Source organism: Panthera tigris, chromosome C2, assembly GCF_018350195.1.
Source record: "Panthera tigris isolate Pti1 chromosome C2, P.tigris_Pti1_mat1.1, whole genome shotgun sequence".
NCBI classification, from domain to species: domain Eukaryota; kingdom Metazoa; phylum Chordata; class Mammalia; order Carnivora; family Felidae; genus Panthera; species Panthera tigris.
The window spans coordinates 94,185,089-94,199,913 of record NC_056668.1 but is presented as its reverse complement, the minus strand read 5'-3'; the positions used below and the strand labels follow the sequence as shown (position 1 = coordinate 94,199,913).

The window sequence follows — 14,825 nt, the reverse complement described above, 5'->3', positions numbered from 1 at the left end:
GGATATATGCTCATTATGTGAGTTTTAGGGATTTTACCCCAAAAGGCTTATAAGGATGAGAAGATTTGGAGACATGGTTCATCCTTGAGATTTGGTGCTGCCATTGGTCTGCCTTTTTCAGATGACATATCAGAGAGCACCCTAGTTAGGTGGCTTAATAATGAAGTTCATTGCCTAATATCACAACTAATGCTTTGCTCAGTAACCATCCCATACTAAATGTCCCTAGGAGATGATGATTTATAGACCTGAAATGAGGGAGGGCACACCCCAGTTTTTCCCCCTTTCATCTATCCCCCCACCTCCCAGTTAATTTTAATTTGACTAACTCTATAGCATTGATTGGTGCTTAGTCTTTGGTTTTGGAATAATAAATCTATATAAGAGTTCCTATACTTTTAAAAGGGGTTTATTATATATAAAAAAATTGGTACTGGTCGATGTGTGAGACAGATCACTTTGTTAACTGGTAGGAACCCAAAATCTAAAAAATCCCTTCTTTAGATAATCACATGCCCACTTACCTTAAATGCCATGAACTTATGATACGGTTTCGGAGCCCAAGCATATATCTCCACAGCATTCTTTAAGGCAATCACTAGGAATTTAATCCTTTCATATTTAACTGTAATAGAAAAACTATGAATTAAAAGAGTATATCAACTTATTCAGGTTTTTGCATTACTGACTGCGTAAGCCACGATATGGGAGTATACATTATAATTGAGGGTGATGCTCTTGGTGTGAGATTTGCTCATAGATACAGATTGAACTTTCTTTATTTTTTTCTTTTTAAATTTTTTTTTTAAGCATTTATTTATTATTGAGAGAGAGAGAGAGAGCGAGCGAGTGAGCATAAGCATGAGAGGGGCAGAGAGAGGGGGAGACACAGAATCTGAAGCAGGCTCCAGGCTCTGAGCAAGCTGTCAGCACAGAGCCTGATGCGGGGCTCGAACTCATGAACTGCGAGATCATGACCTGAGCTGAAGTCGGACACTCAACCAACTGAGCCACCCAGGTGCCCCTGAACTTTCTTTAAAGTACTCGGTCTGCAGATGCTTGGGGTCTTTGGCTTTACACTGAAAGCTCTTCATCTGAAGGCTTAGGACTCTCTTTAATCACTAGGTCTAGATGTGAATTACTCATTGTAAGAAGAATCTGCATAATAGCCTTCCTGTTCCCTTGCCTGGCTTTCATAGTCACCCACACGGAAGATGCTGAGAGCTGGTATGGCCAAATGGTAGAAAAATTAGCAAATGGGTAGAGACATAAAGTGTGCCATTTGCTTATTATTCAAATTTGAATTCCAATTATTAGGAATTTATAAGTGATGAGTGCCTTTATAAAAAAAGGCCCTAGAAAGATCCCTCTCTCCAGACACTACATGAGGTTGTGGTGAAAAGACAGCTGTCTATGAATGAGGAAGCAGGCCCTCACCAGACCCTGAGTCTACCAGCACCTTGATCTTGGACTTCCCAGTCTCCAGAATTGTGAGAAATAGACTCTTATTGTTCATGATATTCTGCGGTAGCAACCTGAATAGGCTAACACAGTCAGCAGTTATTTACTTTATTGAATACCTGGATGAACAGAATACTTGTGTCCTAAAGAAACTGGACAGCCCAGGGCAACGAACTTAATTCTTGCTCTCTGAGCTCTCCCTTCTGTTTACATATTCTGTCTTTAATATACTTTCAACTACTTCTTCAGCCACTTATTTCCATATTTCTAAATAACATATTTATAATTTTACTGATTTTTTTCATTATAGATATTATCTATCGATTTGAGAGTATGGAAAGGATTTAGTTGATTAGAACTGTCTCCTCTCTGCACTTCTCTCTCTCAAACATACACATTTCTTCCTCACCCACACCAGTGATACAGTTATATTTTAAATTTTTGGTGAAATCAAGATCCCATGTTGAAATTATTATTGTTCACAGCTAACACATAATAGTATGCCACAACCACATTTCCTTTTTGGTTTTCCGTCATTTTTTCCCACTTCCTTATTGTCTGTGTATCTATCTCTGACCACGGAGACTTTCTGCTGGTACTGTAAAGGCCTTCGGTACAGTCAAACATGGCAGGGAATCTATTAGTCACATTTTATTTTTCCTGGAGGCATCCCTTTTGGAATGCTCCTTGTTCTACTCTGCTTGGACTGACTCCTCTCTAGGCCTCTGTAGAGTTGTCATCTAAATTTCTTTCCCCCTCATTCTGGGTATTTTCTTCACCTTTTACCTGGATTCCTAGGTTTATTCCTTTATTTTGGTGGAATGCATCGGTCAGTAGTTTCCTGAGAAATAGGGTATGGAACATAAATGTTTGGAGAACCTGCACATCTGAAGGTGTCTTCATGCAACATTCAAAATTGACTGGCAGTTTGATGGCATGGTGGTTAAGTTCTATGTGTCAACCTGACTGGCCACAAAGTACCCGGATATTTGGCCAAACATTGTTCTGGGTGTGTCTGTGAGGGTTTTTCTGAATCATATCAACATCTGAGTGGGTACACTGAATAAACCAGGCTGTTCTCCCAATATGGATGTGCCTCATCCAATCAATTACAGACCTCAATAGAATAAAAAGATTGAGTGAGAGGACACCTCCTGTCTGACTATTGAGCTGGGAAACTGGTCTGTTCCAGACTTCAGATTGGGATTTACACACTGGCTCTCCTGGGTCTCCAGATTGCTGACTACAGATCTTGGGACTTCTCAGCCTCCATAATTGTGTGAGGCAATTTCTTATAATAAACCTCTCTCTCTCTCTCTCTCTCTCTCTCTCTCTCTATATATATATATATATATATATACATATACACATATATACACACACACACACATATACACATATATACACACATACATACTTGTGTATATATGTTTATATTTATATACCTCTTTATATATATACATATATATATATATATATATATATATATATATACACGTGTGTGTACGTGTGTATCCTATTAGTTCTGTTTCTCTGGAGAACCCTATTTAATACAGATGGTTTATAAAATACCAGTTGAAGGCTTTGTTCCATCTTCTAGTATTGCTGCTAAATCTCAAGTCACCTAATTCTGTGCCTATTATATATAAACTATTTATTTTTTAATTATAATCTGGAAGCTTTAAGGACCTCCTCATTTCCTGGGTACTGAAATGCCATGTTAATATATCTGCCTGTGAATCTTTTTTTTCATTCACTATACCAGGTACTCAGTGAATCCTTTAAAAAAAAATTTGTTAATGTTTATTTAATTTTGAGAGAGAGAGGGAGAGAGATATAGAGAGCGAGAGACAGAGTGAGTTGCTCGAGCAGGGGAGAGGCAGAGATAGAGGGAGACACAGACTCTGAATCAGGCTCCAGGCTCTGAGCTGTCAGCACAGAGCCTGACGTGGGGCTTGAACTCACAAACTGTGAGATCATGATCTGAGCTGAAGTCAGATGGTTAACCAACTGAGCCACCCAGGTGACCTTATGTGAATCTTTTAAATTTGGGATTTCAAGTCCTTATTCTAGAAATTTTCTTATATTTCTTTTTTGATACTTTCCTCCCTTTCCATTTCTTTTCTTTTTCTTAAAACTCATGTTACTTGGGTAACTCATGTTACTCATGAAGCACTTGGATTGATCCTTTTACTTTCTTACCTTTTCTTGCCCGTTCTTTATGTCCTGCTTTCTAGGAGACCTCTCATCTTTATCTTCCGATACATTTCTTACACTTTTTATCCCTACCAGCATATTTTAATCTCTAAGATTTTTTCTTGGTCTCTGAATGACCTCCCCTGACCCTGCTCCAATGTTCTGTTTAATGATCCTTATGCTTCTGTTCCGGAAAGAGTTTTTCTAATTTCCCTGAGGTTATTAAAGTTTCTTTAAAATTTTTTTCACTCCTCATTATCTTTGTTTTGTCTACCGTCCTTTCTTTCTGTTTAATTTTCCTTCCTGTTAGCGGATGTCCCCACATCAGGTAGTGGGCTTACTCACTGCCAGGCTTCATGTGTGGGTGGTTAGATAGCAAGCTTTTTCATGGCACTTCAAATGTTAGTACCTGAACATCTTTTCTTTCCGGCTGTTTAGTTTCTCCAAAACCAAATCTTTCAGAGTCTTGCTTGGGAATATAAATATGGTCGCCAACATTTTGGGAGCTAAACAGGGCTAGAAGGGGTGCGTCTGTGTGTGTGCGTGCGTGTGTATCTGTCTGTCTTTCCTGGCAATGCCGTATTCCCACAATTCAGATTGGTTGTGGCAACTTCTCATCCTCTGTTGCAGTGGGGGAGGACTTGTGGTCATCACCCATCCAACAATCCTATTTGCAGTTCCTCCTTCCACCTCTATCTCAGATACACCTGGGGCCTCAGACCCTGGGCCTTCCTGGGTTCTGTTATGTGGTTGGATTGATGTTGATGCTGTTCCTCACTGCAGATGTAGACTTCAGCATTTCCTGGTCATCTAGGTTAGGTCCTCGTCATTCAACTGTTCTTGTTCGATTCTGCTGATATCTCTTGTTTGCTGGTCTCTCTTCTTCTGGTCTCATGTCCTTGTGGGTTTATGGCATTTTTAATTCCTTCACTGTTATTTTAATGAGTATTTGGAAGGGAGTGGACATAAATGTTTAAACTGGAGCACAGGACTTTATTTTGAATGTACTCTTTGAACTTGATCAATCTGATGTTTTTGGAAATAATGCAAGTATACCTTAAGTTCCAACAACATCTTAAACTGGTAACAAATGCATCATCAATACCTGACTGGAAAAAAATGGAATGATTCTGATTGAGTAAACAAGTCCACGTCTTGACACTTACCAACTTTGTAATGTATGCAGCCTTCCAAGTCCCCAACTGTGATCCAGCCTTGTTTCTTTTCTACTTCTGGGTCGTTGTGTAGTATTCTGTTTCTTAGCCATGAAAGATAGTAAACTCGTAGCTTATTCTTTTTTCCTGTTGAAATAACAGAGCTCTAATTTCACACCCCTATGACAGCATTTTCTCTCAGTCCTTCCCCATCTCTATTTTATTTAATTCATTTATTTTATTTACAATTGTGTATGGTGTAAAGGCACAATAACCAATGTCCCCAGCATCGTCATGTGTTGCCTATGCCAAGACTTATGATTAAAACACCTCCAAGTGTTTTGGACAAATAACCATTTTATAATTTGTCTTTACCTTCAGGTTGTTTCTTATCTGAGCAAGCTGCTCTTACTCTCTCTTCTCAATGCAAAGGGCAGTGTCAAGACCTAACTGTGTAACAGAATAGTTGATCAGAGTGCCAGAACATTCTAGATCTAATTACACGAAGGAGCGTTGATAACTGGACATTTTACTATGCTTATGTGTGACTGCACATAACCTTCTTTCCCTCACCTTCTAACCTAACAACATATGTTAACAGAGAGCTTCTTATTCCCCTCCTCTATTACTTTAAAGATGATAGCTGGTGGTAGTTTTATTTTACCTAACAACAACAACAACAAAAGAATTGTATACAGAGACAAGAGAAACAATTAATGAAGGCGACCTGGGCTCACAAGATAACCCTGGACACGTTTATGATTCTGGGATCACTTACTAAACAAAAATAGGAGAGAATGAGATGTGTACTTGGAAAATACAACATTCCCGTTGGTAAAGCGCTCCTGGGGCAAGGAATTCTGTGATAAGAAAACATCTTAAAAATGTTGAGGGGTACACAAGGAGCAAAATTTAATATACCCTATGAGATCATCTGAGTACCAGATAAGAACACGTGCCTTGGGGAGGCTCTTCCTAAGTGATCAGACATTTAGGCCTGTGGGCTCTACTTCTTGGGTACTTATTTTCCCTTGATTTCTCTTAGGCATCAAAAGATGTTTTATATTTTACAGATGTGATATATATAAGAAGAAGAACATTTATTTATTTTTTTAACTTTTAAAAAAAATATTTATTTTTAAGAAAGAGAATTGGGGGAGGGGCAGAGAGAGAGGCAGGCAGAGGATCAGAAGCAGGCTCCATGATGAAAGCAGTAAGCCTGACGCAGGGCTCAAATTCACGAACTGTGAGGTCATGACCTGAGCCTAAGTCTACTGCTCAACCTACTGAGCCACCCAGGAGCCCCCAAAATTTATTTATCTATTATTTTTATTTTTTAAGTGTATTTATTTATTTTGAGAGAGAGAGCGAGCGAGCCTGTGTGCATGAGTAGGGGAGGGGCAGAAAGAGAGAGAGAGAGTGAGAGAGAGAGAGAGAGAGGGAGAGAGAGAATCCCAAGCAGACTCTGTGATATCAGCACAGAGCTCAATGCTGGGTTCGATCTCATGAACCTTGAGTTCATGACCTGAGCCGAAATTAAGAGTCAGACGCTTAACAGACTAAGCTGCCCAGGAGTTCCAGAAGAAGAAAATGTATTGAAGCATTACACACTGGATTTGACAGGAGAGTACATTCATAAATGAAGGAAGTCACTGTGTAGTTGCTATTCCTTTTTATAGACAGAGGCCCAGAATTGATCCCAACAGCTAGGATGGGCAGAAAGGCCAGTGCTTCCTCCTTTCTGTGCCAACGCAGATCAAGAAGGAGGGCAGTTTAAGAATCATTTGCTTCTATTTTCGTTTTCTACTTTCCCCATCTACACTTCATGATAAGAGGAGACGGTTACGTTTTTTAAGAACGGGGATATGTCACTAACAATATAACGAAGCCAGAATGTGAACTTTCTGGTATCATTTCCACTTTCGGTAGGTGAGTGACAGTTGTACGGTTTTAAATTTGATTTGCCGGTGTAGCAGTCAAGAAAGCCATTAGCAAGAACAAAAGACTACATTGAATTAAACTCGAATGATAATACAAGAACAATTTACTCAGTTAAGTCTTATTTGGAGAGAATAAAAAGAGATGAAACTTTTGTGGAATGGCAAAAGAAAGAGGGAATTGTAGCATCAAGTGAAGGTAGTTTTTCAAAATGGAAATACAGCTCAAGAGTTAAACTTTATTCAAGGTTGAACCCAGTAGCCCTGTGTCTTCTCTTTGTGAAATGATGGCTGAGTATAGAGCCCTGGTTCTCAAACTTCGCCGCGCATTAGAAACAACTTAGGAACTATGAAAGCTATTGATACCTGGGCCCTTCTCCCAGGCATTCTGACCCTACTGGTCTGGGCTTCTCCCATCCATTCAAGTGGTTCTAATGCACAGAGGTGCAGTGGTTTCATACTGGGTGGGATGGGAAGGCAGGGGAAAAGGGATATTGATTAAACTTCTTCAAAGATCATCAGAAAGAACTTTCAATAAATACAGGCTCCTTGAGGTTACATTTTTAACCTTGCCAAAGGGTAACTTGTTACATTTTTAACCTCACTTCTGTGTAGGCTTTTTTAATTTTTTTGAGTTCTTTTTGAGAACCAGAAAGCTGCAGAGTGTAGCAGGAATGATTCCCACATCTGATTCTCTTTGCAGACTCAATCACCCAATGGGCCAGCTGCATTTGCTGACATCAGTGGAATATAAGCTAGAACAGTTCTTGAGAGAAAAGAGACCAGAGACATTTCTGCTTATAAAATTTCCCACCCTGAGAAGCCCACACTTTGATATTCTCCACCTGAGAGTAGGTAGCAATGACTGGAGCTCAGACATCTTTGAGTCCTGGCAGAGGTTAAAGGCCTATAAACATACAGCCTTTGTGGTACTTCTCCTTGATTCAGAGATCGTGCAGAGGTGTGAGGCTTCCCTTTGGAGGTCAGTATCTCCGGAGTTATAAAACCTGAGTGATCTCTCTGGCTATCCTGCTATAATTTCTTATGTCACTATTAGCTGGGAAGGGCAGAGCTTACTGTTTTTTTCAGAACCGAGGGGATGGCCTTTCCTACCTGTGCAGACTCAGAGGACTTGGTCATTCCGGTGACATCCCAGTAACATACCTGATATCGTCACCAGGACATTCAGTCCTTCTAGCACGTCCATCTGCTGAAATCGCCTCCGGTTGATCAGATTATAGACTTTGCCTTGCCCGCTTCGGTCCAAAAGCATCAGGCCGTTTTCTGTTCCCACCAGGAGGTTTACACCTGCAAATATAAGAAGCACCCCAAGACTGACTTTTTATTGCTTTAACCTTCTGCATCTGGGGTCCCTGTAAAACCTAAGAAACTGTGCCTTGTTAATATAAACTAATGGGCAAGTAGGTACCCCAGGAGGGAGTGAAGAAGTGGAAGCCCTGCCATAGTAATTAAATCACTGCCCCTCTGGCAATGAAATTACTTCTCTTTCATAAAGTGGTAGCAGCATTCGTTACATCTCGCCATTTACTACCTAGTATAGAGTCCTTCTTAAGAGATGCTCTGGGCACAGCTGTGACACTAGCATCATTACCTTTATTCCTTTCCTGTAACACCCATCCCTTTCTGGGCTCTTTCTATAAATCCCACCTCAAGACTTCTCCAAGGTGCAGCCCCGCCCCTGTCCACACAGTGATCTCTAGCCTACCCACCTTCACCATACAGCAGAGTGCCCCATTTCCATACCCCACTGGAAGAAAAGCCCTTCCTCCTTCTCACACAAAAGCTTACGAACGTCTCATGCCCTCAAGGTTCTGCTGTCTGTCAGGGAAATGACAAACCAATGCAAGTGAGGTGTTAAGAGCCTGAGAGTTGCAGAAAGATTGGCTGTAAGGGACCACTCAGGTATCTAAATCTAGCCCAGCCTATCTCCCATGCAATCATCCCTATTAGAAAAGCTCTAGCAGGTAAGTGGTCTCGTCTGGATAGTTGGCATCCTAAAAATTCATCCCTAGACAAAGTAACTCCCACCTGCCCCTGTAACACACCACACACACACACACACACACACACACACACACACACACCAACACACTGAGGGTCCACTGTGTACTGAACTATATTCACAAACAGGTAACTCTGTGACTTCTCTTGCTTTTTGTACATGTATTTTTTTGAGTCACATACATGGTCATCTTGTCTTCTGTCTCTTTTCCAGAGGATAGTGCCTTATTCCCTCCATCACATCTCCCATGAAATGGTTTCCAGGCTTCATCTACTTCCCCAAACATCTCAAATGCTTTTGTTCTTATAAGATTGTGGTGCCCCAAACTAGGCCTAGTATTTTAGATGGATACAGATGGGTCATGTCCTTCCTTAATCCGTATGAGATGGTTGCAGTAACACAGACCAGGACTTTGACAGAATTTCATCCCAACTATACTGAGTTTGAGGTCAGCTAAAACCCGTGCATCATTTTTTATAAGAACCATAGGTTGATGTTTTGAACTAAAAGGGAAGGTTCATCATCTGCTGTCCTTTTCCAGTTTTCTCTTGCTACTACTAGCCTTCAGCAATTCACTAAAACATTCTAGGCTGGTTTGTCCGCTGTGAATAGGGGTCATATCTAATTCCCCTTGCAGGGTATTGCATAGATCATACAAGGCAGAATGGGGGACACATCACACAGTGCTGGGCAAATAGTGTGTGGTACATGGTAGCTGGTTCAGCAGCCGACTTTAGCTATCACTATTATGTGTCAAGGTCATTTCTGAATCTGATCTTGTTATCTTGGGCATTAGGTTATCAACTTTTTTTTTTTTTTCATGTTTATTTATTTTGAGAGAGAGACTGTGTGTGCAAGCACGAGAGTGGGAGAGGAACAGAGAGAGAGAGAGAGAGAGAGAGAGAATCCCAAGCAGAGCCTGACATGCGGATCGATCCCACAAACTGAGATCATGACTTGAGTCGAAATCAAGAGTCTGACGCTTAACCAACTGAGTTACCCAGGTGCCCTATCAGTTCTTGCTACCTGTAAAATTGCTCTTGATTTCTCCTGAGGCCAAGATGGTCTCAAGTCAGGACTTGACACCCCTGATTCAACCATTGCTCTTCGGATAGTAAGCTCCAGAGGTTTTTAATGTTTGAGGGTCGATGTGTTAATGAGTGGTAAAAAGAAGAACTTACCCCAGAGAGCTGCACAAAGTATTTCTGAGTTGAATCGTTTCTTGTATTTTCTGATTTCTGGTGTGTCGCTGTGAGGTCGAATGTTGGTTGGGTTTACATTTACCACTGAAATCTTTCTTGCTTCGTTGAGTTTGGCCTGTTCTTGCCTAAGAAGTTCGCTAGTAAACAGAGCTTTGAGAAAGAGAATCAGAGAAGTCAGTGGCATCTTAAAAAACAACCAGTGGAGGTATGGAGAAGGGGCTTCAAAACACTATGATTTCTCCTCGTTTAGTGTGCATTATGGGAAAGGCACAGAAACTCTGAAACTATGTACATTTTATACTTTTTTTTTTTTTTTTAGTAGACTACAGTATAAGTCATTCACAGAAGCAGGATTTTAACCATTAGTAAAACAGACTTAAAGATACTACTTGGGTAGTTTAGAGAATACATACACACCACCCCCATCTCATAGAACACTGCAGGAAAGATTTACTTTTTAAAATTCCATATCATCAACTGACAGACTAGCCTAAGCCTCCCCTGATGATTAGTGAGCTGCATAAGTCCAGAAAGCAAGGCTCTCCTCTAAATCAGCCAGACCTGTGCGGTAGGAAGCACACACCTAGAGCTCAACACAACCCAACGCGCACTGATTAAGTGTCTACTGCGTGCACAGCATTGTACCCAGAAATTGCTTTTGAGAAGTATGTGGTAAGTTTGGAGATCGCTGAGGAACACCTTTTCCCAGGGCCCCTGGATACCTCTGGGTTCCTACCAGAAGCAAAATAGAAGAGATGAAAAAAAAAATGGGAGACAAAGATATTTGTTTTAGAAATCCTACAAAAATAATAATGATAAAAACAAAACAAAACAAACAAACAAACAAAAAAACCAACCTCCCTTTAAGACAGGGTCTAAGCAGGAAATGGCTTAAGTACTAAACCAATAATTCATTTCTTTATCAGGTCACACCAGGAACGAAAACCAAGCTGTTTCTAAAACATCTGGGCAGTTTCGCTTACCCGCGGCTGATGATTCTTCATCCTCTTCATCTTCATCGGTGGGAGATGTCTGGTAAACTCTGGGGTCCACAAAGGGGGTGAAGGAGGCCTTCGTGCTGCTCCCCATGCCATACTAATGGAAAGGCAAGAGGATTAAGAAGAACAGATAAGTACTACAGGAATGAACAATGCCAAGAATACTTTGCTTGGGCTTTAGAATGGTTACAGATTCTTCAATCTATTTAGCTTGTTCACAGTCTGACCCTTGGAGTCAAGGTGTGCCTCTCTCTCCAGCTTCTCCTGGTGCTGGCTGCTCACTGGCCATTCTGCCTTTGCAGGGCTCCATTAATTGTCAGACTGCAAGAGTTGCTGGGGGCAAATTATATTTTGGACCACATGGTACGATGACCGTGATGACAGAGCTTATCTCTCCCTTGAAGTACAAACAATCGCATATTGACCAAATGGTCTTAAGAAAAGCTGACACAATAAACTAAGTAAGCATGTCCACATAGCAGCATTTCATCCTGAACATCCGGTCCACCAAAGTCTCCCTCTTGGAGCCTTTGGGCCCTTGTAAGCTGACCTGGTGATGCAGGTGGATTGGTGTCGGCTCAAGAAGCCTTAAAATCTTTAATTCAGGGACAATTTCATCCAGGGATTGAATATTTTTCCTTCCCAGAATGGTCGCTTTAAAAGGATATTCCTATTTTCATGCCTTATTTAGGGACTTCATGAAGATGCTAGATTTGCAGGCAATGCACAGAGGGCTTGCTTAAAAAATAAATCTCAATAAAGACATGAAGGCCGACTCGACTAGGGAACAGCGAACTAAATATCAGGGCTTCACCTGGTGAAACTCCATATTTCAGCTCTGCCAAAGAAGGTACAATAACCACTTTCTCATCTTGTCTGTCATCTCTATTCCTTCTACTATGCTCAAGTCCTCTTAATATCACAAACAGACCTGCATTCGATATCAGAATATCTCCTTTCAGACAAATGTCTTTAACTGAGTTTTCACTTTCTAGCTTTATTTTCAGGTTTCCATTTAAAAATAAAAACATCTCAGGACCCCTAAACACGTACGGAGGAAACCACAAAGATCCAATTGATTTTCCCTCCACCTTATGAAATTAAAATGATTTCACCCTCTACAAGGTAAGACTCCTTCCAAATGAAGAGCTTTCACATACATTCTCTCCTTTGATCTTTAGAAGAAGTCTGCGAAGGAGGTGGGGCAGGTACTAACATTCCCACTTAGAGCTGGAGCAGCAGCAGAATTTGAACCAGAGTCCAATCCCATGGGGTTCTTCTAGGTTCCGTTAGACATGTTCAGGCAGAGGAAACCTGACCACACTGTGGGAAGCCACAAGAGGATATGCGGCCTCCCAAGGCACCTCTGTTTTTTTTCCTTGAGGTAGAATCCAAAGGGGGTATCATAAAAAGTTAATGTGTGGACAGCATCAAAAACACCAGGACATATGCTTCATGATTTCCTTCGCGGCCTCCGTGTGATTCATGAAACATGACCAAGCCGCATGAACTCATCCACTGGTCGGGCTTGGATAACTACACCTACGAGCACTGCCTAACAGACTGTATTTATTCAGGCTGTCTCCAGGGACTGTTTCTATACAGGCAAGCTAAATATCCCATTTCTCCCTTTCCCACACAATTTGGAGTTTAGGAAGATGGATGAGAGCCTATCTACCTATTGATTTTTATCTTTCATTTAACAAAGAATTTCAACCTCATTTTAAGTCAAACCTAGTTTGACTAAATCAATATAAACATGAACCTCAACCGTTGGCCATGGGATCTCTATAGGCTAAAGTTTCTCTCACTGGCCTGGGAGATAGGAAATCCAAGTTCTAGTCCTAGATTTGTCACCAGCTAGCTGTGTGCCATGGGCAAGTCACTTAACCTCTCTGAGTCTCAGTACTGTCATTTGTAAAAATAGGCATTGGGCCAGATGGTATCAGATCTTTTTACCCCTCAGCTTCCATGATTTTCGTCCGTTAAAGTATTTGCATAAGTAGTTATATAGCAACTGAACCAACACACCTCAGGGAGCTTACAAAGCCTTATTCCTGAAGACAGCAGGGTTTCCACACCCCCCGCACCCCCAGGAGAACAGAGCTGTCACGACTGTTGCCCAGCACCTACCTCAGTCCCGGACTCCATCTCCTGCGGATGGGTGGAGACGCGTCCCAGGCCCTCGGTTGGTGTCCCGGCCGGGGAATGGCTCTGCTGCACCAGGTCTGGGAGGTTGATGTGGCCGGCAAAGCCATTGCTGTCACTGTGGCCAGACCGCTTCTTCTCTCCAGACGTCTGAGGGGGCACAACACATGGGGAGCATCAGAGAGGGATTAGAGAGGGAGGGTGAAGGCCACCGAGTGGTGTCACCCCTCACACAGCACAGGCACAGTCCCCAAACGGACCTGCTGGGGTGTGCGGAAGATAACATTTACATTTATATTTTACTAAGAAAATAAAAAAGAAGTTAAACTTTGTTCACGCCTAGTATATGGACTGACCCTGCGGCCTTTTGCTTCTGCATGAGGGCAGTCAGGGTCACACAGGAAGTGGGAGTTCTCATGGGAAGGCAGGCGGAGGGGCTGAGCTCCTGAGGTCTGCATTTGCACAGTTCTCTCCTGCAGTATTTGTGTGTGTGTGTGTGCCTGTGGATGCACCGTTGACTGGATTTGCAGGTATATTACCAGGTTACAATGATGTGAACCCCTAAGACACATACATGACCTAAAATACTGCTGAAACACAGAGGCTGGGATGAGATAATACTATCTGTATCATCTGTATCTATGTGATACCTCTGTATCACACAGAGGCTGTGTGAGATAATAACCCACATACCATGTACGCCAAGAAAACGCAGAGATGCCATCTGCCCAGATCATAGGGCTCTTTGTCAGTCATGAGGTCAAAACAATGATTAATTCACCAGATCGGACAGGAGTTACAAAAAAATGTACTGAAATAAACCACAGATTATTTGAAACTACAGGTGTGTGTCCGCTACTGAATCTGAATACTGAATCTCTTACAAGCAAGTATGGTGCCTTGCAGTAAAAAACGGAAGTCATCATGACTAACAAGGAATAGTCAATAACAATATTTGAACTATTTTGTATAGCATCCCTTTTTAACGTCTTTTCAAGGTATTTTGTAATATATATAATATGAGAAGTAGGACAAATGGATGAGTTATAAATAAATACACTGCAATTAAGTGGCATGCTCTCAAATTTTTACTGACAGGATTGTATGACCTAACAAGTTTGTAAACCACTGCTCTGCGAAACAAAGCCTCCTCTCACCCAGGGAAGAAATACAGGATTAAAAGACAGTTCTGCTTCCTAAAAGCCGTAGCCACACTGTAGGCCTGGCCAGTATTGTGCTTTCTGATTTAACATTTGTGCGACTAGCTCACTGAGGTTTCTTAGAGTAGATCTGATTAAGCAATGATTCTCTTCTTTGCCTTTTCTTTCTTTCATCCATTTACCCAGCATTTCTGAGTGACTACTAAGTGTGAGGCATTTTGTTGAACATGGAGGGATCGGCCAGGATCAAGGCAGGTAGACATACTCCCTGCCTTCCCTGGGGCTGGCTGGCTTGGGCTCACTGGCCTGGCTTCCCCCTTCCAGAGCCTGTCCTTGTCTTGCAATGACCACTCTGCACCTGCTTCTGGCTAGAAGTGAAAGGAGGCAATTCTGGGGAGAGATGAAACAGATTCCCAAGTTCCTGAAAGGGTGCATGTAACAGATGTTACCGGGGAGCTTAAGAAATAACTGTAAAGCTGTGGTGCCCTCTATTTCTTGGCAACATGCTCCTGGCCTGCAAGCTGCCCAGGAGAGGGGCATTTTCTG

General features: G+C 41.7%; 1 protein-coding gene across 8 annotated transcripts in view; it reads right to left on the bottom strand.

Moving 5' to 3' along the window:
* Positions 1-14,825, bottom strand: part of TNIK (TRAF2 and NCK interacting kinase) — a 440,791-nt gene that overhangs the window by 6,966 nt on the left and 419,000 nt on the right. For all 8 annotated transcript variants that reach the window (XM_042998976.1, XM_042998973.1, XM_042998974.1 and 5 more), the window contains 6 exons: positions 13,105-13,269; positions 10,957-11,068; positions 9,953-10,123; positions 7,913-8,056; positions 4,824-4,958; positions 525-625 (listed from right to left, as the gene is read on the bottom strand). In XM_042998976.1, coding sequence (XP_042854910.1) covers positions 525-625; positions 4,824-4,958; positions 7,913-8,056; positions 9,953-10,123; positions 10,957-11,068; positions 13,105-13,269 — 828 coding nt within the window. The remainder of the gene's footprint in view (positions 1-524; positions 626-4,823; positions 4,959-7,912; positions 8,057-9,952; positions 10,124-10,956; positions 11,069-13,104; positions 13,270-14,825) is intronic.